The sequence below is a fragment of the Camelus dromedarius genome, chromosome 19 (genome assembly GCF_036321535.1).
Source record: "Camelus dromedarius isolate mCamDro1 chromosome 19, mCamDro1.pat, whole genome shotgun sequence".
NCBI lineage: Eukaryota > Metazoa > Chordata > Mammalia > Artiodactyla > Camelidae > Camelus > Camelus dromedarius.
This window is the reverse complement of record NC_087454.1, coordinates 36,066,913-36,090,456: the sequence shown is the minus strand read 5'-3', so window position 1 is coordinate 36,090,456 and position 23,544 is coordinate 36,066,913. Positions and strand designations below refer to the sequence as shown.

Sequence of the window (23,544 nt, the reverse complement as noted above, 5' to 3'; positions counted from 1 at the left end):
TATCTCAGGAAGGACAGTCTCGAAAGCCTCTTCATCACTTGTCTGGTACCTCAACTGGGAAGCCTTGAAAAGCTGGGATTTCTTGAATTCAGCTTCTGTCTCTATGTAGTTTTTCCCCATGGTCTCGCCAGCAAAACAACTTCAGGATAGCTGGGCTTCTTACAAATGCCTTCGGGGCCCCCACAGCACATGTCCCGAGACAGTTAGATGGAAGCCATTATTGCCTCTCATGAGTCAGCCTCTGAAATCACACAGCATACCTTCACTGCATCCTATTGGTCCAGGGAATTACAAAGTTCTGCTTCGTTTCAAGGGAAGGAGACATAGATCCGCATCTCCTGATGGAGGACCATCCAGGTAGCATTGAAAAAAAAAGAATAGCATGTGGGTACGGAAATATATTGATGCATCTTTGAAAGAGAACAATTTGCCACACCTCCAAGCACACCAGGCTCCTTTCTTTCCAAATCTTATTCCTCCTTCTAAGTATTTTCTTATACATCAGTATGCTCCCCAGTCCCCTATGATTTTCTTATTCTCACTCTTCTCTTGGCTTCAGTTCCTTGCCTGCCATCCTGAAGCTTATGGTAAGGAATTTTTTCACACTGTTTGATACCCTCAAATGCCTTCTCCTTGTTATTCTTAAATGCACTAAATGTGTCAAATAATCTCTGCTTCTGAACTACTGAATTTTTAACACCTTTATTATGGTATGATTCCTGTACAGTAACTACACATATTTCAGATGAATTGGATGAATTTGGATGAATTTAGATAGATGTCTACACCCATGAAACCACCACCACAATCAAGATAGCTCACATTTCCATCACTCCCCAAGAGATCCAAATTTCAAATTCCCAATTTACCCCTTCCCACCCCCTTTTCCCCCTGGTTACCATAATTTTGTTCTATATGTCTGTGAGTCTTTCTCTGTTTGTAGATAACTGAACTCCTGAATCTTACGGGAGAAAGATCTCCAAATCTAGGGCGATCATCCTTCGTACCAGATTCCTGGGACTTCCGTAACAATGTACCACAAACTGGGTGGCTTAGAAGAACAGCAATGTAGTATCTCACAGTTCTGGAGGCCAGAAGTCCGAGATCAAGGTGCAGGTGGGGCTGGCTCCTTTTGAGGGCTCTGAGGCAGAGTCTGTTTCATGCATGTTTCCCAGCTCTGGGCGCCCTGCCTGCTACCCCTGGCATTCCTTGGCTTGTTGAAGCATCACTGCGTCTCTGCCTTCACCTACATTGTCAGTGCCCTTGTGTGTGTTGTCTCCAAGTCCCCAAGTTTTCCCTTTTGAATAAGGACTCCACTCATATTGGATGTAGGATCCACCCTAATTTGACTGTTTCTGCAAAGACCCTATGTCCAAATTAGGTTGCTGGGGGCTAGGACTTCAGCATATCTTTTTTGGGGAGTCACAACTCAGTCTGTCGCACCCGTTTTATCCAGGCCTTCAAGCAGTCAGTGCTCTCAAAAACCAATCTCCATTCTTAAAGGAGGTTCTTGCAAAATTAACCACTTTTCTAAGATCTACCTTTTCACAACTCTCTCCTATCAGCAGAAACGGTGTTCGGCTTCTAACCCAAATCTCTCCTATTTCCTAATTTAATTCCTCTGACATTTAACTTCTAAAATTCAAAAATTAGTTTATTTTCATCATTTTTAATATGTAATAATGTAATACTCCATTTTTATACATATAGGTATTGTCTATGCTTTGCTTTTCAAGTCTTCTCTCTTTTTTTTTTTTTACTATTTTTGAATTAGTAATGTCATTTCAGTTTTAATTTTATTCTAAATCAAGTATTTATTTAAGAGCACGTGTCTTAAGTTTTTAGGCTAATATGTATTTAGCATGTACCATAGACCAGCAGTGGTACTGAGTGGTTTTTTGTTTTGTTTGTTTTCATTTTTATTTTTTTATTGAAGTATAGTCAGTTACAATGTGTCAATTTCATGCCTCAGTCATGCATGTACATACATAGATTCCTTTCCGTATTCTTTTCCGTTATAGGTTACTGCAAGATATTGAATACAGCTCCCTGTGCTCTACAGTATGAACTTGCTGTTCATCTATTTTATATACAGTAGTTTGTATCTGAGAGTTTTATATGTAGTGAGTCATTTCACCCTCAGAACAACCCTATGCTGTAGAAAATGTTACTCTTTTAATATTATAAAGGTAAGTAACTTCCCACGTTTTTCACAAAACTAGTCTAACTGCATACTTTATGTTCATAACTGCTGTATAAGACTGCTTCCATTTATATCTCATATTATTAAATTATTATTAAATTGGCTTCTCCTATCTCTCCTGGCTTTACAGCTCTGAGCAGCCAAAGATAGTATCAATTATTTCAAATGTTCCAACCTCTCAAGAGGATCACTTACACTTCATTTTGTAGGATACAAAATATAGTATACACATGTATGTTGTAAATGTATACACATGCATATATTCTCATTTTTGTTTGATGTATTACTTTCGGTAATAAATGTTAGTGTTGTCTGATAGTTTGCATTTTATCAAGCTTTTTAAATGTTTATATTACCTTTTGCTAATATAGTCTTTTTATTGAGATATATTTGACATATAACTTTGTGTAAATGTAAAGTGTACAAGCATTGATTTGATATTTACATACTGTAATATGATTACTATTACAGCATAAGCTCACATCACTATTACTTCACATAACTATTATTTCTTGTGTTGAGAACATTTAAAATCTAGTCTTTTAACAATTTTTAAGTATACAACACAGTATTCTTTTCTTTTTTTTTTTTTTACTATAATCACTAGACTGTGAACTAGCTCTCCAGACCTTATTTATTTCTTATTTGCAAGTTTGTACATTTTGACCGACATTGCCACGATTCCCTCATCTCCCAATCCTAGCAAATACCACTCTTCTCTTCTCTGTTTCTATGAGTTTGGGTTATTTAGATCCCATGTATAAGTGATACAGTACAGCATTTGTCTTTCCCTGTCTGATTTATTCACTTAGCGTAATACGCGCAAGGTCCGTCCATGTCATTGCCAATGGCAGGATTTCCTTCTTTCTCGTGGACGAATAATATTTCAGTGTGTGTGTGTGTGTGTGTGTGTGTGTGTCTGTGTGTGTGTGTGTGTGTGTCTGTGTGTGTGTCTGTGTGTGTGTGTGTGTCTGTGTGTGTGTGTGTGTCTGTGTGTGTGTGTGTCTGTGTGTGTGTGTGTGTCTGTGTGTGTGTGTGTGTGTCTGTGTGTGTGTCTGTGTGTGTGTGTGTGTGTCTGTGTGTGTGTGTGTGTGTCTGTGTGTGTGTGTGTCTGTGTGTGTGTGTGTGTGTCTGTGTGTGTGTGTGTGTCTGTGTGTGTGTGTGTGTGTCTGTGTGTGTGTCTGTGTGTGTGTGTGTGTCTGTGTGTGTGTCTGTGTGTGTGTGTGTCTGTGTGTGTGTGTGTGTGTCTGTGTGTGTGTGTGTCTGTGTGTGTCTGTGTGTGTGTGTCTGTGTGTGTGTGTGTGTGTCTGTGTGTGTGTGTCTGTGTGTGTGTGTGTGTGTGTGTGTGTGTACCACATCTTCTTTATCTTGCCTGGTTGCTCTGGCTAGAAATTCCAGTACTATGCGGAGTAAGAGTAGTGAGGGTGGGCATCCTTGTTTTGTTCTTGACCTTAGAGGAAAGGCTTTTAACCTTTCACCACTGACTGAGACTTACGGGTTTGTCATACGTGGCCTTTATTATGTTGAAGGTTTGTTTGTTTGTTTGTTTGTTTGTTTTTGGTGAGAGGAAGGTGTATTGTACAAATGCATTTTCTATTTTATTACTCAGCCCATTCCTTCTCATCCTTATTCTCTTCTGTTTTTAGATCTTAGTTTAATTATCATTTTAGTTTAAGTAATTTTTTTTTATTATCTTGCTGGATAATATTCTCCTGGGCTCTTTAAAATGTCCCAAAGTATCTTGCTTTGGTTTGACCCACTCCAGATTTGTGACTCACAGACTTCTGCTCTTGCCAACGCAGGAATTTCAAGAAGGTCTGAGAGCCTTCAGGACTGAGGGGTTGAAATGAGATGTTGAATTTCAATCGGCAGCAGGGTGACCCCCTGGGAAGAGCAGCCCAGGTGTAAGCTGGACCACAAAAGGGCCTCTACGACTTGGGCCTGGGATGGGTTTGGATGGAAAACGCTGTTGGATATTCGAATCACATGAAGAGACAACGTGGCCTCCCCTCTAGAAGACACGCCCACCCTCACAGACGCACACCGGCAAAGTGAGGGGAGAGACGGGAACCCTCAGTGAGCATGCTGCAGAGCAAGGCCATGGCAAGTCAGGGAGGAACTGACCGAGCAAGCCATGGCGGTCCAGGTGCTGGCAGAGTCTTGGCCGTAAGACCAGCAAATTAGCGTCAGTGTTTGGGTGCCTGAGGCAACATAAGTCAGAAGGAGGGGTGGGAGTCATTGATTGGGGGTAAAAGAGTAAGAATAGAGCTCACGGAGTGAATCTCTACCTAATTTTGCCTCACCCATAAACACGGTCAGAAGGGGCATTTTAAGAAGGGGAGGACACGTTCACACGCGCATTTAAGGCATCGCAGCTACTGGTAACAGCACCACCTCTATAAAGTGGATGGCGGCTCGGGTCCATCGTAAATAGAATTAAACATTCATGTGGCCTCTGTGTCCCCCACATCTTCATCCAGATATTAAATCTAATGTTTATTTCCCAGCCCCATTGCCACCGCCTTGGTGTAGATCCAATTGTTTTTCTTCAGGTTGACTAGTTCCCTAAAAATCTACCAGAACTAGACTTACAATGTCTGGTTCTTAAATTCCCCAGCCACAGGGCTATTAATACCCTCTCCAGAACCCCAGTCTAATCACATGACTCCTCCAGATAGAATTCCTGACTTGTTCTCCATTGCATAACACGAGTTTCATGTCTCCTTGAATATTATTAAAGTCTTTAATGATCCACTCCTTCCCACCCATTGAATGTCATTTCTTGCCACGGGTGCCCATTTCCCTGTAAATTATGTGCAATTTGCTGAGGTGGGGCATGTTGTTCCACGAGCCCTCCTCCGTGGTGGGTGGGTGCCGTCTGCCCAGAATGCCATCCTCAGCTCTGCCTTCAATCGCCAGCAAATCCTCCTCCTTCCAAAGCCACTTTTCTCTAGAGAGAGAGAGAGACAATGTTTCATCCTGTCTCATAGCTAGCACCGAAAAGGGGATTGTTTTAAAGTTTATTTACTTTCTTCCTCACGGAAGGGTGAGCTTCCTGTGGGCGGGGACTCCTTTTCAACTGTGTGTCCCTTCTTAGCACAGTGTTTCCAGCGGCAGTAAACACCGTGTTATTTCCTGCATGACCATTGTCTCGTGTTGCTCCTAACACTTGGTGGAATTGCGTGAAATGAGGTACAACATTGGCTAGGAGTCCTTCATCCACTGACTTGGGTGATGAAGGTTTATTGGATGTGTGTATCTCATGAGGCCCTGTGGCCGGTGTAAGGGCTGGCACACAAATCTTATGATTATAGCTCAGTTCTTGCCTTCAGATAACTTATGTGCTAATAGGGAAGAAAGTGCCTACATCAAAAGACCCAAATCTGCAATTTATTACACACACAATGAAATCAGAGAACACAGCCCCACCTGGGGATACATTAAAGATGGATTTTAATTTAACTGGATTTTAAAAAAACAACTGCATATCTGACAGCTATAAAGATACTGATTCTTGTCATAAGATTTACCGTGCAAAGGACAGGAGTGAGTTCTATAAGTTCTTCTAATTATTTCCAGTTCATTTCTGAAAGGCTGTTTATAGTATATTTAGAGTGTATTTAGATTAAATCCAAAACGACACTGTCTGGAGGTGACAGAATGAGTTTTGCTTTGGCTTATAACTTTTTTGTTATCCAATATTGTTAGTTGAAGATTTGTAACCTGTAAATCTTGGTAAGAGCCTGGAATGCGGCTACGTGAACCAGAAAAGAACACCGTGTGCTTTAACTCTCATGAAACTGGGATTGTGTTAACACTTTTGCAAATAGGAAGCCAGAAAGGATAATGATGTGAATAAGATGCTGCCCATTCCAGGCAGAGAGGAGTACAGATCACAAAATAATCTCCTCAGGAGATCATAGATTTGGTGCTAAAACAAAGAAGTGAACAGTTGATCCCTTCAGGGCCCAGGCAATAAGTCAGTGGTTAAATTTGGAGACAGGAGGGAAGAGGGCAGGGCACAACCATTGAAGGTATGACATAGCCATTGAGGATAAGACATAAACTGGTTAGAATCAAGATGGTGGAAGATCCAACTTCCAGTAGACCTTGGGCCTCATTATATACTCATTGTAATACACCAGCTGCTAAATGACATGCCCACCACTGCTATGACGGTTCCCAGGCTGGCCAGAAAAGGCCACAAAGTGGGTGGTGGCCCAATTCCTGGATCCCCGCCCTTTCCCCAAAACAGTTGGAATAATCCTCTCATTTGTTAGCATACGAAATTACTTGGTCTGCAAAAATTAACATGGCCCATCTCACTTTCCTAGACAAACCCATGCTCTGGGGCCCCCCTTTCTCACCTTTTGAGATGGCCCTCAACCTACGTATGGAATGAGTATCTCCTAAGCCACTCCCACTTTCCAAGACGACCCCGTCTCCCAGGGCTGCCTCTCTGGCCTTCCAAGATGGCCTGCAATCTGTCTATGGCCTGTGTGTCTCCCTGAATAAATCTACTTTCACTTTTCTATGATCTGCTCCTGAATTCTTTCCTACACGAAGCCAAGGACCCTCACTTGGCGAGGCGTGTCCCAGAGACTCACCCGAGACCTGGGACTTGGCCATCCTCACACGCCTCCATTTTCCTGCCACAAAATGCCAGTCTAGACCAGCTGAATCTGAATCACTGAGCCTCATCCAACTAAAATGATATATTGTGATGCCACCAGGGATGTGCATTTTTAGCAAGGATCCCAGGGGATTCTGAAGCCCAGATGGGTTGGGGGTCCCTGACATGAAAGCTTGTCCCATAATAATTTTAGCCTGGAAACAAAGTATAATCAAATTCTACAGCCATTTAAAAACACCCCAGTGAATCATTCACAGAATGCCCGGCTTTAAGCATCACTGCCTTGATATTCCCTCCCGGACCACCTGCTTGAAAAATGAACACTAACGTGATTGGATGATAACTCTTGCTGTGTGGCTGACTATGTCTCACACTAACTAAAATCTTAGGGCAGGAACACCCAATTGTACAACTATTGGTTGATGGCTTTGCTGGGGCATAGATAAACAAAGCAATGATATTTATCTAAAATACTGTATTTAAGGCCTTTTTAGATGCTGGTAGTCAGAAAGCTGTTTCAGTGATATATTCTGGCTTCTTCTAATAGCAACATAATTTTGCCACATGTGTGTAAAATATGGGCTTTTATTCTGCGCTCTGTAACAGGCAAAGGGATCCTATATTCTATTACCTTTAAATGTGTATTAAACTAAATTCTTCAAATGTTTAAAGGAAGACGGGCAGAACTCACTCATGTGTCATTCCATTGGAAAATCTTGTCGGGGGACTACTGAACAGATCCTGACTTTTGAGAAAATGTTCAGTTTCAGAGCCAGGATAAACATCAGAGCAGACTCACTTGCAGCCTTTGATAGGAATGGGGAGATGGTTCTGGCTCCTGAACAAGTTGTGATTAGGGCTGCTTTTAACCTGCATGTAAGTTGTTGATGAGTGATTTGCATGAAAAAAAAAAATCTCCCACCAGAATACTAGAATGCTGTTAGTTTCTGAACCATGGATTTCTGCTCATGGGATGGGGAAACTGTTTTGTCTTTTTCAATCTTCTGAACGCCACGATCTCACTCCCTTCCACTTATTTGCAAAATAAGTCATTGTAAGGGCAGCGTTTAAGGTCAAGAAGATAAGGAGGAAATGGCCCCTTTCAACAGCAGGAGTATAACAACCATGGGGTAGTAATTGAAGCTAAATACTCAGATTCAGTAAAATCTGTAAAACAAAGTAAAACGAACAACGAAAAACAGGTTTGTAGATGCTTCCTTACAGATACATCCTAAAGATACATCTTAAAGACCTAGACTGTATTTTCACATGAGGAAGCTGGGATTTGAGAATTAGTAGAACTTAGGTGCAAGAGAGGACTGCATACTTTGTAAAGAGAAAGGTGCAGTTTTCTAATAAAAAATATTTTAATTAATTAAGTTGATCCTTAAAAGTCAAAACATTTTGACAAAGTGTATGGAGAATACTCCTCTTAGAATAGGAAAAAAAAAATGCAACATGATTAGCTTTATAATTGGATGAAAGGCGCTCACGCGCCTTGTCACGATGCAGAGGACAGTCAGGTAAATTCCACTATTAACAACAGCTCCGCGGAAGGAACAAAACACAGGATTGGTAAAGCAAGAGTGTCAGCGGCAGCTGCGTTTGGAATGGGCAATCTGCTATTTTCAGAAGACGAATAAATATGGAAATTCTTAATAGCTAGCCAAGAAGAAAAAGGAGCTGACCTACTTCTGCCCCCCCGCCAAACACACACAGTTAAAAGTGAAGATCAGACAATGAGAAGTAAGCGTTGTGGAGGAGTCACAAGATCAAATTAAGCAAAGTTATACGGTCCTAATAAGGATTTTTAAGTAATGAAATTATTTTCAGAACAGCTTCTGACGCAAGGGAAAAAAAAAGCAAATAAGGGCTCGTGGTTGCAGACATGGGGTAAAGAAAGTGATGTAGCGAATGCCGGGGCCGACTTTCCACCTGGAGATGTGCGTCTGCAGAGTGCATTCCCGGGGAAGGCAGGAGAGGCTGGCTCCACCTGCCAATGTGCTAACTCAATCAAGTTTTATGCCTTGCTGGGCTCATTTATTTTCACTGCTGAAAACTGTCATGAAAACTGTCATGATCTTCATCAGAGAAAAAGTAAGAATTTTTTTTTAAATTCCTAATGATGGCAATACCACTTGGTGATCTCATCTTTCTCTGGGTTGGAAGGAGGTCCCAGATAGGACCGAGGAAATGGGCTAAAATAAAAGGCTAAAGAATCCACTAGTCACTTGGGTTGAGGAGGGAGGTTGTAGTGGGAACATAAGCATGAGATTAAAGGATGGATAAGGAGCTGTTGGCTCAGGAGAGAGTTTTGCATTTCGGTGGAAGATCCATTGTCATTGTAGGAGGTAATGAGGTGCAAGGTGGCATCTAGGATCCACATGATGCAAAACTCCAAGAGTGGTTTGAGGAAGAAGAGAATCAAAGCCCTGCGCGTTAATGAGAATAAGGAAATGTGAATGCACTTCCTGGGTGCATCACCCTCACGGATCCAGGTGCTAATGGATATGAGTGAAGAGCGGTCAAGGGGTGGATGATGGAGAGAGGTCAACTGTGATGAAGCCCTCAAGGGGGCTAGGTTTCCCTGCTGGGTGGAAGAGTCATGATCCCTGCCTAGGATTGGTGCAAAGGAGAGCCCTGGTGTTCCCCACCCCCCACTTCCATGGTTGTAGGAGAATGGGAATTAGTGTGGTTTTGGGTGAAAAAAAGGCATGAGTGGTGTCGACCCTGAGAACATAAGGCATTGATGACTCACAGTGGAAGAGGAGCTCCAGAGGGCACATGGAGAGAACTGGGACAAAATGGGACAAAAGTATGAGCTTGGGAAAGAACTTCTATGCAATTGTTATTAATGCATTCATTCAGGAGATATTTATCAAGTGACTTCTTTGTGGCAGGCACTATTCTGAGCCGGGGATAGGGCAGTAAGTGACACAGAGCAGGTCTGTGGCATCAGGGACCTTAGAGGCTCATTAATTATTTACCAGGAATTTTAGAGGAGATCAGTAGTTTATAGACGTCCCCTTTCAGTTGTCCCAGATTGCTGTAAGCATGAGTGCCTGTAAAGTCAATCAACAAACAAACAGATAAATGATAAACAGAAAGAAAAGAAAGAAAAGAATCAAAGATAGAAAGGAGGAAAGGATTTTAAAAAGTAATGGTCTTAGGTAAAATGCTGTTTGAAATAGGAGAAACATGAAACCTAGATATTTCTAAAAGAGTGAGGGAAGCTAGCCACCAAACTGAAAGATATAATTTAAGAGAGGAGTAAACTAAATGAAGAAGAGAAGTCTTTAGAAGACTGGGGTATGAAATTAATATACTCTGTGAGATACTCTCAGACTAACTCAATGAGATTATCTATCATCTATCTATCTATCTATCTATCTACCTAGCTAGCTAGCTAGCTATATATTTATATACTGTTGATCTCTGTACAATATTGGAGTTGGGGGAGCCCACCCCTACGCAGTCAAAAATCCACATATAACTTTATAGTGGGTCATCTGTATCCACAAATGTAGTATTTGCTATTGAAAATATCCTAGTATAAGTGAACCTGTGTGGTTCAAACCCGTGTTGTTCAAGGGTTAGTTGTACATATACAGAAAAAAAGATATATGTATATAATATATATAATATATATTCTTAAATTTATCATTGAGCTTAAAATAGTCTTAAAGGTTTTAAATATAATGACCAAGAAAAAAATCCATTAATTATGTAAATACCATGTTTACTAGTCTAGCAATAAATTTAAAATCACAAGGTCATCCTTTCCTCTAAGACAAGATCTACTGTTTATGCCACTCAGTTGCATACGAGTGTTGTATGTGTTGATGATAATCTAAAATGATCATTTTCCCCTTTTCTTAATGGGTATTCTGCATGATCCAGACACAGCTTCATTAAACAAGTTCCACGCTGTCCACTCAGACTGTGTCAGGAGAGCTTTCAAATCCGCGTCCCTGGGAAGGGCAGCGTCACTCTTTCTGGAGATGTTCTAGTGTCACATCTGCAGTAAATTAAGCTCTGTGCTGCCATGTGCTCTTAAGGATTCCCTAGTCCCACAAATATTTTTTGTGTATCATTCTCCCTTTGAGAATTCACTTAACTCAAACATTGTGGAGTTCATTAGGAATTGCTTACATAATAAGCAACCATGTTGTTGTTTGCAGCTGAGTTTTACTTCTCTGCTGTTGCATGGAGGCCAGACCTATGGACAGAATTGAATAGATGTTCTATTTCCAAGGTGGTATGAGCAACAACTCCCTCAAGTGCACGTCCTGCTATAGCTTTGTCCTAAGAGCCTTGACTTTGGGATCCCTTCTAAGTTGAGGCAGCAAACTCACTGGGCTTGAAAAGAGAGCTCACCCAGATCCAGAAGACCACAGACAAACATAGATATCACAGAACAAAAATGAGATTTGGGGGAGATGTAACATGATAAATTTGATTATGTAAAAATGTTAAGCATGTTTTCCGTTTTCCCTGAGCTCTGCCTTGTTGGTTCCCAAATTAGCCATTTGCCACTGGCTCGGCTCAGGAGATGACTCAAGACAACGAGTCAGACCTTAGCTACCTACTAGCTGGGACTGGACTGAAGAAGTCCGGGGAGCTCTGTCAGGAAACACAGGCTGTGGAGGGTGGTCTGCCCTGCCTGGGGGGTGGGGGTGGGACTGGGGGAGGGACTACAGCTGCAGAGTAAGACAGCAGTGTAAGCCTCCAGGTCACGGCCAAAGGGTGCTTTGAGAACTTCCACCCATCCCTGGCCACTGACCATGAAGCTGGGTGACCTTTCTTCAGGGCGGGCCCTGGGAGGAGGTTTGGCCAAGTACCTAGTCTGTGACAATGGATTACTTAAAGCAAACATCCTCACTGCTAAAGTAGCTGGTCTTTTTGGGGGGGATTTTAGCCTGGGAGTCTTATGTAATCTTAGAAACCGGCTCACATTTGAATCTCATTTCCCTGGAAAGAGTCGAGTATTGACCTTCCCCAGTTACTTTGGCTCCATTTCGATAAAAGTTAGAATAAACAGCGCTGAAATAAAAATGGATTTTTAAATTAAAATCCGTGGCAGTTGATTCTGTAATTTATCAGAATCATTTCAGTAAATGAAAAGCAGAAAATAGACATTTTTAAATGTATCAATGCACTTACAATATTCCTAAAAGCTTTTGATATCATGACCAAGAAAGCAATGACTTATTTATGTAAATACCATACTTACTAGTCTAATAACAAATTGAAATCACATGGTCATCATTTCCTCTAAGTTAAAACAAGATTAAATCTCTTAACTCAAATAAAAGCTCCAGAATTTAATGTTATATGTATGCAGTTGTACATAGCTTTTTATGAAATATTTCTGTATGAATTCTAACCATCTTTATTACAGAATCTGCTCTTAGAAACAACATTAGAACCCTTTTATGCCATGATTATCCCTGGTTATATAAACTTATTGGGAAAAATATTTTGGTCATTAAGCACTGCACCAGAGGGCTTACTTAATTCAATCCTTAACTGCAACGATTTGACACTAGTTATGAGTGAGTTTCCAACTTATCTAATGAACAACGAGATTCTTCATACAATAGAGGCCACTGTGAATGTGATGGTAGAATTCTCAATACGGTTTTTACTTAAAAACTGCACCACCAGCATCCTTCACAGTAGCTGGTGTCCAATCACATTGGATTTGATAAGAAACTTCATGAAGACACAGTGAATCAGGCATAAAGAACTTGAAATGTATAAAAAGAACCATTGAACAAGTGACCGGATGTTACACACGCAGGATACAACAATTATAGAAACACATTTTGTGACAAACTTACAAGGCATTCTAATTCCAGAGCTTATAAAGAGCTTTGAGCTCATAGGAATACGTGGCCGGTAGGAGGGGTTTTTTTTTTGCCCCCTCTTTAATTGCAATAGTTCTCTAGAAAACAATCCCCTTTGAATTTGGGGTGATAACAGTGTTTTCCATGCCTTTGTCCTTCATTTTCTGTGTACATAAGGTGAGAGAATAGACTTAAATTAGCAGTATTTTCTCTGATTACATATATTGTCTCTAAAAAGGACCTACGGCTTTGCTTCATGCCACTTGAAAACTAATTGCACATGACCTAGTAGAATTTGCTCTTTTTGAATTGCAACTTGCAGCAAGTAGAAAAGTCTTCTGTTGTAAAATTAACTGGACATGAAAAAGCTTTCTAAATTACAATGACTGCCCAGCTTTTTGGAAATAATTATCTTTATGATTCATAATATCAAGTGCAAAACATCTATTATTACACTAGTATTAAGATCGTAATAGCCCTCCTCACAATTTGTGTCCAAAACATCTTTGAGGTTTGTCATCCTGACATTGTCATTCAGCTTTCTGTATATTCAGATTACATTCTATAAACACATTTACCTGTATCTTCATTAAAACAATGTACACCGGGAGTAAAATTCAATATTGTTGTGCCTAAGACTTTTGCAATGAACTGATCAATGAGTTATAACAGTTATTTAATATCCAAGAAATGCTCCAAACCTTGGAGACTTTAGAAGTCATTTTCCTCAGAAATGCAGTCATCGTTTTGCCAAGAATGAATGAATTTGAACATCAGTGTAGTCTTAGGTTTGTAGACATTCAGAAATAACGAAGTTCAAGTGGATCCTCTATTAGATAGAAATGATCACATTCTTACTGATCACAAAGCTTCAGTCACATTCATGACAGTTTATGTCAAATCTTTGAAGTACAGCAAAACGAGAGAGCGACACATTCTATGCGCAGCATAAAACAGCCATAACACACGCCTTTCAGAAGTCTTCTCATTTGTGTTATTAGCACATAATGAGGTAAGTAGCTGACTCTTTGCTCCATAAGACTGGCCAGGTTTGGGAACACCTGTCTCTCTCCCATTTGTCCCATCAAGGTAGTGGCACCAAATCCGGACCTTTTAGGAGGATTCCTGTTATCAATGAGCTGAGAGCCGTGCGCACAGCCTGCTCTTCCGTTCCCACGTTCCTCGCCAGTACTGCTGTGTGTTGGTCTGCGTTCTCCTTCCAGCCAATGCTCATTCTTAGACATGGTCTGCTTCTATACACTAGACTCGAGGAAGTGGAAATTAAATTGGAGATTTGCAAGTTTTTGTTAGAAACTCAACTCATCCGGGTAACCATACAGAATGCCAGTGCGTCACATCCAGTCCTGTGTCACGCTGCACGTGGGACACGGTGGCTACCATTTCATAAACCATCAACTCTTTGAGTGAGATGACTCTGAGTGACTTTCAGCATGGACACTCAGCCTCCTCTTCCAGACCTCCCGTCAGGTTGACAGTAGTGATGACGGTGGTCCCTGTTGGAGGTGCCTGGCAGTGAAATACTTTATTTCTCAGGGGGTCATCAAGAGGTGCCAGGTGGTGGCGTCCGGAGCAGTGGTTCTCAAATTTGAAGGCCCTTCAGAATCACCTGTAGGGCTGGTTAGCACACAGATTGCTGGGTACCACCGCCCAAGTTTATGATTCAGCAGATCTGGGACAGGGTGATATCTGCATGTCTAAGAAGTTCTCAGGGGATGCTGAGATGCAAAAGTCGATGGGTTAGGAACCATGCTTTGAGAATCACTGATTTAGAGCAAAGGGATTCTGACCTGAGTCTGCTCTTAGTACAAAAGGACAACTATTCCCCTGTCTGAGCCTTTCTCTCTTTCTCCACCTCTGGCTGTCACTTTCTTGCCCTCTCTCTCTCTCTCTCTCTCTCTCTCTCTCAATCTCCCTCCTTCTTAAATGACAAATAACTAGATATATTAGGATCTAAAAAATTTAGCTCTTATGCTGAGATTCTACTTAGCTATTAAGGCATCTTATCAATATTCTTTGAAGTTATCTTCAAACGAAAGTGCCAGGTTCCATTGCAATCTGAAAATTTCTCTTCTCCTTTCATGCAGCATAAATAAGACAAAAGGTTCCCCACTGTGCAAAGGGGAGAAAGGAGCGAGTTACAATGCTTTGCTTTCATGGATATCATTCTGATAATTAGCAATATAATTTCAATAACCCTCATATACAAGGGTGGTTTTTGCTTTGAGTAGTAGAAAGCACAAGGTAATTCCAAATTCTAAGACATGAAAACCATTTGCGGATAATTTGATCATATTCTTTCCGAAAGTGATGAGTTGAAAAAAAGTAAGAAAAGAGCAAGCTAATTTTTATGTTCTGCGAAAATCTTTTTCAAATATTCCCTGTATCTTTTGTTTCCATAAAATGAGAATGCCTGCTACTATAATATGAAAAGAAAAGCAATTTTCCACCAGCATCTCTTTTACTTTTAATGTAATTTTAAAGTGAATATTTGAATCAGATTAATTTTGCAGAGAAGCAAATTTGAAATAGTCAGTGCTCTGAATCCCGGATCTTACATTTGTACAAAATACACTACATGCCTGCTCATTTTTATGTGAGTTAAGGGCAAGCCCCTCCAGTCTCCTGATCCCCTGGGCTTTAGCCACAGGCCCAGGTAGAATTCACTAACATTAGCAGAGTCACTGTCATTAAATAGAAACAAAGAAGTGCAACCTTGCTGCCCATGTCAGGGCGAGGACCACCATCACTGGTTGCTCTTGTTCCGTGTATGTCTGAATCATCACCCAGAATGCCTTGCTGCCCTGCAGCTTCTACCAACACGCGTCCCTCGGTGGACTGAGGTCTCTTGAAGGCACGCTCACACCTACTCCTACCTCCTGCCCTAGCACCTAGCACAATGGGTGTTCTGGTAGGTGTTTGATAAGTGTTTACAAAATTTAAGTAAATGCAAATATTTACCATCAAATCTCCATCACATTAACAGGTCTAGTATGGGACCCTAATATGATTTGGTAGTCCACAGCTCCTTTTATATGTAAATTGCACTCAGTTTAATCTAGCAAGGCCAACAACTTCATTTTTATTGGTGAAAAGAACACAATAATGTAATTTTCTCTTATTCTTAAATGTTGAAATCTTTCCTTAGAGATGGAAATTATATATTTGCAGTTACTCCAAAATTTTTCTATAAATACAGTCTCTTCCGGGCCACAGAATGAGATAAGAAATGTTAACAATGGTAAGGTTACAAACCTAAGAAAATTATGTCAATGAGTTAGAAAATTAATGGAAAATAAAGTTTAATAGTATATATGTTTATATATTTTGAAAGATAGCTTTTGAGTTTTCCAATATAATATGCTACTTTGTATATAAATATATTCTCAGATGTCACACCATAATGACACTGAAAAAAAAATGATTTTTTTTTAAACTATAAAGTCAACTAACACATCTCTTGCTAATCCAGAGTTATTCATTGCTACTTCTTTTCACAGCCAAAAGAAAACCATTGGGTAAGTTTTGATAACTTTTACCAACCAATTTGAAGGTGAGATTAATTAATTAATTAGAATTGGAAACGTTCCAGCATTTAACTGACACAAATCATCAGACATGAAACTAACAGCGAAACAGCCTGCAAATAAATTCAGGTGGAGGTTAAACTTCTTACATATTTAAATCAAAAGGTAAGAAATGATTTCAAACTGACTTTATTTCCAAAGAGCCATAGATAATTTTCTTTAAAAAAAAAAAAAAAAAAAAGGATCCCCAAAGTAATTTCAACTTCTGGTCATTAGGATAATAAAATTTCTGTGTACAGAGATTTAAAAAAAGAATAGTTGTATTCAGGCATCCTTGTCAGCGGAATAAACCATCTACCAGTTTGGGGGCGGCCCCGCGCCGTTGGCGGCTGGGATGGTGCTTATGCTGGTCAGCACGACGTGTTCGGACAGTTTGGATATGTTATCAAAGTTGCTGACCTGGGTGGTCAGAGACTTTCGGCTCTCGGTGCTGGTACGCCCCCGCGCTAGCCGGTCCTCCTGGCGGTGGTGAACCCCAAGGCAACAGCAAGAAAACGCAGCTTTAAATTCCTCTCGAAATTTTCCTGGCAAACCAGGGAGAAGGAAAGGAAGAATTCTGTGTTAATATGTTTTAACCCATCACGAACAGGGGACCCCTGAGGGGGCTCCCTTGAGCCTCATTTACAGTGAGACGCCACCTCTGGCAACGGTGGGGGAAACAGGGAGAGGAAATTGCGTGCCTGGGAGCCTGGTCCACGCCCGAGACCATGAGGCGGTTCCGGAGAAGAGCGAGGCTGCTTTTCACGCCTGAGGTTTGTCTCACTCTTTTTAGAGGCAAACCTCAAATATTTATGCATGCCGGGTATTTTCAGTCTAGTGAGAACTATAGTAAAGTTTACAGTATCACTGGTTTAACTGCCTGGTGATAAATAACGGCGAGAGCCAGCACCACAGCGCTGGGCCCAGAGACAGCTAATTACTTCGAACACGGGGACACCTACGCTGTGCGCAGCCAAAACCGGACGGAAATGACCCCCGCGCTGTACTCGGAAGAAACGGTTCTGTTGACACAATCAGTTCAACAGACTCCTTAGAAAAACACATTAATCAGCTTGAAAATTTCTGAAGTTGCGTAATCTGAGTAAGGCATCACAAAAAAAAAAAAAAAAAAGAAAGAAAGAAAGAAAGGAAGAAAAATAAACACCCTTAGAAGTTTTTCCTTGTCTTTCAATTATTGACGTGAAATTGGAGAGGTATAAAGATGGAACACTCACCTTTTAAGGCTCGAAGGGCAAATGACAGTGTTGAGGATCACTTCTTCCCTCTAAAGCTTTACTTACCAAACTGGGCTACTGAGTGATTAAAACCAGTGCTCAGTGGTTGTCAGCTGCCTTCCTGCCTCACTTTTTTTTTTTTTTTCTTTTTAATTGAAGTACCGTCAGTTACAGCGTGTCAGTCTCTGGTGTACAGCTCAACGTCCCAGTCAAGTGTAGACACACATATATTCGTTTTCATTACCCGCATCATAGCATGACTTGGCTCTGTGGTTTCCGCTTCCGACACGCTCCCTATGACCCTCTAACAGGGTTTCCCTGCTCAGTGCGAGGCTCAAGGCTTTAGTCTTCCCTACGCCCGTGGCAGGTGCTTTCCACTGTTTTCCAAGCCACAGCTCCACCCGGCCCCTCCTTGCCTCAAACAGCGGGCGAGCAGTGGTCTCCAGTTGTCGCAGTTTTAATAGCATCTTTATTTTGGAGACTGGGGTTGAATATGGCAGGGAAAGAAACAGCTGAATACAAAACACACCTCACAGAGACACCACCTGATTCACCAAAAGTTGAAATAAAGCAGGTATATGCCATGATGGGAAAAGATAGTTATTAAAAAGCCTAACTGACTGGCTGTTCGTCTTTTTTTTCATAACCTATATAACCCAGAAGGCCAAAGATGAAGTTGGAAAATGCACAAACTTTATGAAACATGCAATAAAACGAATTGTTTATTCTCTCATATCAAATGACCATCTATTTGGAGAGAGAAATGAAAAAGAAACAGCCAACCAGTTGGAGAAGACAATGTAAAGATGTAGCTAATTAAAGCACAATTCGAAAGCTGCTCTGGCTAAAATATTTGTAAATAAAACAATAGTAAGTTGAACGATTTTTACACTTATATTGATTCCATCGACAGAGGTGGGTTAATTCAGTTGCCAGTGTGTGCACGTTTGTGCCATTTCACTTCTGTGTTATTTAGGAGAAATATAGTTTTTTTGCGATTAGTGAGAAATCTTGAAAGAAACCCAAGAGATGTTACCCAGAAGAGAAACATAAATACAGAGACCTAAGAGTGGAAAGGTTCCAATTCCATTAGGCTGCACATGTTGGCAAAGAAATGATGTAAGCAAGGCTGTTTCATTGTCAGATAAAATTACTTTATATTATTGTAAATTGTAAGTTTAATGTGTGACTAGTGAGATTCTGCGTTAGTTTTCGCAATTTTTACTTTCCTCCTATTTTGATATTTCTTCTCAATTTTATGGAGAAAAATACTTAGATGATTTTCTCCGATGAGTTAGGTAACATGTGTTTCATCCCATCAGGGGAAAAAAAAAATACTCAAGATCACTCAGATTAGGGAAAAAAATTCTCATTGTACGTGAACTGAGCTTTTCATACCGCTCAAGGGTTCAAACTTTGTGGTCACCGATCCCTCACCCCTGGGTTAGAATTGTGGTCTGTACGAAGAAACAGTTGAAAACTCACCACTGAGAAAATTATAAATAATTGGGTTTGCAGCACTGTTGGCATATACAAGCCAGTGTGAAAATGTGAACCAGGCATACACAGTCTCTCTGTCTTCAGTATGGGTGAACATCCCAAATACTCTGCAGGAAAAGACACAGTAACAGGAAATTCAGTGTGATTCTCCAAAGTCCCTTTCTAAAAAATATATAAATATTTATTTCATGTTTTTCAGTATCACCAATTAACAGCGATGCGTATGACTTAGCTCACATAGCCATTCCTTGAGACAATTAATATTCCTAGAGGAATCTTAGAAACTGTAAACTGTCTTACTATTTGAACTATTCGTCAAAATTAAAATTAGATTTAAGCCACATCGTTTGCACTGTGCCACATATCGGAATTCAGATAAGTCATCACATTAAAATATGAATGTGTGCTTGAATCTGAGGCTAACACATCTCGACAGTTTAACATTTTTTTTTTTCAGTTGTATTGAGGTATAGTCAGTTCACAATGTTGTGTCAATTTTTGGTATACGGCACAATTTTTCAGTCATACATGAAGACATCAAATGTCCTTTTTAAATAATTGAATTTAAGGGGGACAAAAGCCCTTGATGGCAGCTGTCTGACTGCACTGCTCTGCTACAGGATTGACTATGGACCGGTTTACGGTACCACACAGTGGGGCTAGAATAATTTCAGCACCTGAACAGCACCTCCTCGGCACAATTTAGTAAATCAAAAGCCAAATCAGGTCAGAGATGAAGGGGCTATCTCCCTTGTAAACCACAAATGCAACGAGAATACAAAAGTGGAACATCTAGCCATCTCCCTTCTTTCATTCTGTTTCTAAACCCAACTGAGCAGCGTTTGTTAATATTCCATTTTGTGTGCACTTTCAAAGCACTCCTAAATTGCAATCCACGTGCACCTCTTCCTGCTTTCATTCGTGCATTGATCAAATATTACGTTTCTTTACTGCTAGTCTTCCAGCCTTGCTGAAATTTGGCTTCTGGGACTTCTTTTTAAACATTTTATTTATTTATTATTATGTTATTTAATTACTGTATTGTGGTGGGGAAGGGGTAATTAAGAGGAGGCACTGGGGATTGAACCCAGCACCTCGTGCATGTTAATTTAAGCATGGGCTCTACCTCTTGAGCTATACCCTCCCCCCAGGACTTCTTTATAACCAGAGAAGGATTAGTTTTCGGTAGGCAAAATTCTGGCAATTCCTTAAAATACATGAGTTTTAATGCTTTTACTTATTGTTTTAAACACTGACAAATATTTCATTATTATATCCTTCAAGGTCATTTTAAAGATTTGTTCCACACTTAGAAATATTCTGTCTGTTAAATTCTGTTCACTACACTCAGCAGGCAACTTGCAACTATGCAATACATTTGTAGGCTGAGGATTAGAAAGCATTTTCTGCTAGAGGTTCTGTCATTGATTGTGGAATTTGTGCCCATGATTAGGAATGCATTTTTAGAATAAAGTGATGTTCTGTGGACTCCCAGAGTTTTACAAAAATTAGTATGTTATGATCCTCTCTCTAGCACCTTTGGAATCCTTGATAAATCAGACCTGCTTTAAGGAAGTTGGTTTTGACTGGTCAGGGAAAACATTAAGTTTCAAGGAAAAGAACTTAGGAACTTTTTTTGTAAAAGAAAGAAAACACAAATGTAATATGCAAGGGCCCACAAAGAGAAGCATTTGAAGAAAACATGTGTGTGTGGTAAAGAGAAAAAAACAAATTTCAAGGTTATTTTTTAAATTGTATTTTGTGACAAAGAGCAGACAGAATGCTTGGAAAAAAAATGAAAATATTTTAAATTCAACACGGACTTTCTCCTTGGAAAGCCGTTTATTTTCCTTGGAAAGGAAGGTCTGTAAGTCAGAAGAATAGAGAAATATTACGGACAAGTAAGTATTAGGAATAAGCTAAAGGGAAAGTGCAAGTGTGGAGACGCAGGAAATCCAAATGAGTAATCCAGAAAGCAGTAAATCCAATTTTCATTGAGTTTAGGCTGAATAAAATAAAAGTACAAAAAAAAAAAAAAAAGAAAAAGAAAAAGAAAAAGAGAGAAAACCTATCCAGTAACATGGCACATTTATAACATTCTTAAGAGCAGAAAAACATGATCCATGATCCAGCCACGGACTAGAATACATTTGTGTGGGATTTCTGTGGGCAAGAAAAATAAGAAGGGGATCGTGAAAAAATATTGCAAAGCAAAATAATTTTCATTCTCCTGTGAGCCGGCATGCTTCTCAAGGACCCAAGCTGCTGCAAATCTTAGACTGTGTCTGTACTAAACAGCCTTGCTGAACAAAAGTTCATTTTCGATTTCTTTTCCATTGAAAACATCGTTAAGCAACCCCAAACAAGGCCAAAGAGAAGAAGGAAGCTTTGCAGCTGGTAATAGCACCTTCAGTCTGTGTGATTCCAGCCAAAGCTGCCTCTCGCCAGGGTCCCCAGCTGTGAGGAATAAGATGTTGACCCTGAATCAGGGCAATCCTAGTTTTAGTCCGAAGCATCTGATAAACAGAATTAGGATTAACTTGGGACCAGACTATACACAGCTATTCTGATGTTTCCCAGTAGAGGTGGCTGGCCAGAAACGTGTCCCACTGCCCTGCACTGGCTGCTCTGGTCGCTCAGTTGTTTGAACTCGCTGGTGTGTCTGCAGTGTTACAGATAACGTCCCTTCTCTCACTGAAGAATTGTGTGCTGATTTTTATTAATGGTCCCCCTCAGCTTCATTCAGTGACTTCAGGAAGTGAATTTCCTTTCTTTCTGTTTATACATTCAAAACACAGTGTGTACCAGGGGTCCCTTTGTGTGTCTGCTTGCTCACAGATGCACTGTTAAGTAGAATGAGAATGCAGACAAAATTCTTATCTCTGTGTCCTTTAGATAAAATTCCGTCACTGTTCCCTATGTCTTTGAGAAACCCATTTGTTGTGATCAAAAAAGGACTCCAGGCTGTAAATAAGGGTTTTGTTTTGTTTTGTTTTTAAGCATTAGAACTTTTTCAGCATCTAAGGCTTAGCAATTAGCTTGAAGAGGTTAAGGGAACATCTGTTTCGCATCTGCCATTCAACAGAGAGTTTGCATGGAGAAGAGCATCTAGCATCTGAGCGCTCTGCAAGGCGGTGCGCCTTACCTGCTGGTAACAACAACACATGAAGTTGTCTGTCCTGAGAAGCTATGTGGGCAGATGGTTTAGATTTTAAGAAATGGCAGGTCTCTTCATTTTCAAGTGATAGGCGAACTTTACCTCTTTAGCACGTTGAGGATGCTAATTGGTAGATAGCAAATTGCAAACACCAAAAGCACAACCATCAGCATCCGGGCTGTTTTCCGTCTGGCTCGGATCTGCTTTATTTCAGCGGCCACGGCGCTAATCCTGGACTTGGTCTGCGGTCCTGGCCCCCGAGGCTGTGAGACAGGCTGCAGGGGCTTCCATTTCCTCTGAACTACAGAGGACGTGCCAGGGATCTGAAAGGAGCGGAGAACCTTAGTTGCTATCTGATTTAGGAAAGGTCCACTTCGGAGGAGTAATGGGAGGACACGGTAAGGAGAGTGTCCCAGACACCTGTGGTCTGGGAGGTTGGGAGAGCTAATACAGTCGAGTGACACATAGGAGTCTGGGTGGGGGAGAAAACAAATTGCAACATCACCAGCTTGTCAAGGTAAAAGAGAGCTGCAAATGGAAAAGATACCTCTTTATAAAAAGAGAGGCTGTACATGCACACAATGGAAGAGTATTCAACACTCAAAAGAATTGAGCTAAGAAGCCGTGGGAAAATATACAGGAAACTTAACTGCATATAACTCAGTGAAAGAAGCCAATCTGAAAATCTACGTATGATGAGATTCCAACTATAGGATATCCTGGAAAAGGTAAAACTACGAAGACGGTAAAATTACCAGGGGTTGCCAGGGGTGACGGGGTGGAGGGATGAGCAGGCAGAGCACAGAGGAGTTTCAGGGCAGGGAAACACTCTGCACGATGCCGTCGTGATGGATACATGTCATTATACGCTATACAATGTATTTGAATATGCTCTTCAAACCCATAGAAGGTACAACTTCAAGAGTGAACCATAGATTTCAAAATTGTAGAATAGACTACACTGTATAGCACAGGGAAATATATACAAAATGTTATGATAACTCACGGAGAAAAAAATGTGACAATGAGTGTGTATATGTCCATGAATAACTGAAAAATTGTGCTGAACACTGGAATTTGACACAACATTGTAAAATGATTATAAATCAATAAAACATGTTAAAAAAAAAAAAAGAGTGAACCATAAAGTAAACTATGGACTTTCGGGGACCGTGTGTCAGTGAAGCTTCAACAGTTGTAACAAGTGAGCCACTCTGGTGGGGGGATGTTGCTAATAAATGGAGGTAGTGGAGATGGGAGCTCTCTGTACCTTCCGCTCAATTCTTCTGTGAACCTATAACTACTGCAAAAACAAAAGGAAACTTAATTTTAAAAATAGAAATTAAAACGGGGGAAGAAGAGCCGAAAAGAGATGACTACCCT

At 40.5% G+C, this 23,544-nt stretch overlaps 1 protein-coding gene across 1 annotated transcript in view; it reads right to left on the bottom strand.

Annotated features, from left to right (window-relative positions):
• Positions 1-16,511: 16,511 nt before the first annotated feature.
• The window catches only part of HCRTR2 (hypocretin receptor 2), an 81,691-nt gene continuing 74,658 nt past the window's right edge, over positions 16,512-23,544 (bottom strand). Inside the window, exons 5-7 of the mRNA XM_064476094.1 lie at positions 22,264-22,484; positions 18,990-19,111; positions 16,512-16,814 (exon numbers count right to left, since the gene is read on the bottom strand). Coding sequence (XP_064332164.1) covers positions 16,585-16,814; positions 18,990-19,111; positions 22,264-22,484 — 573 coding nt within the window. The 3' untranslated portion in view covers positions 16,512-16,584. The remainder of the gene's footprint in view (positions 16,815-18,989; positions 19,112-22,263; positions 22,485-23,544) is intronic.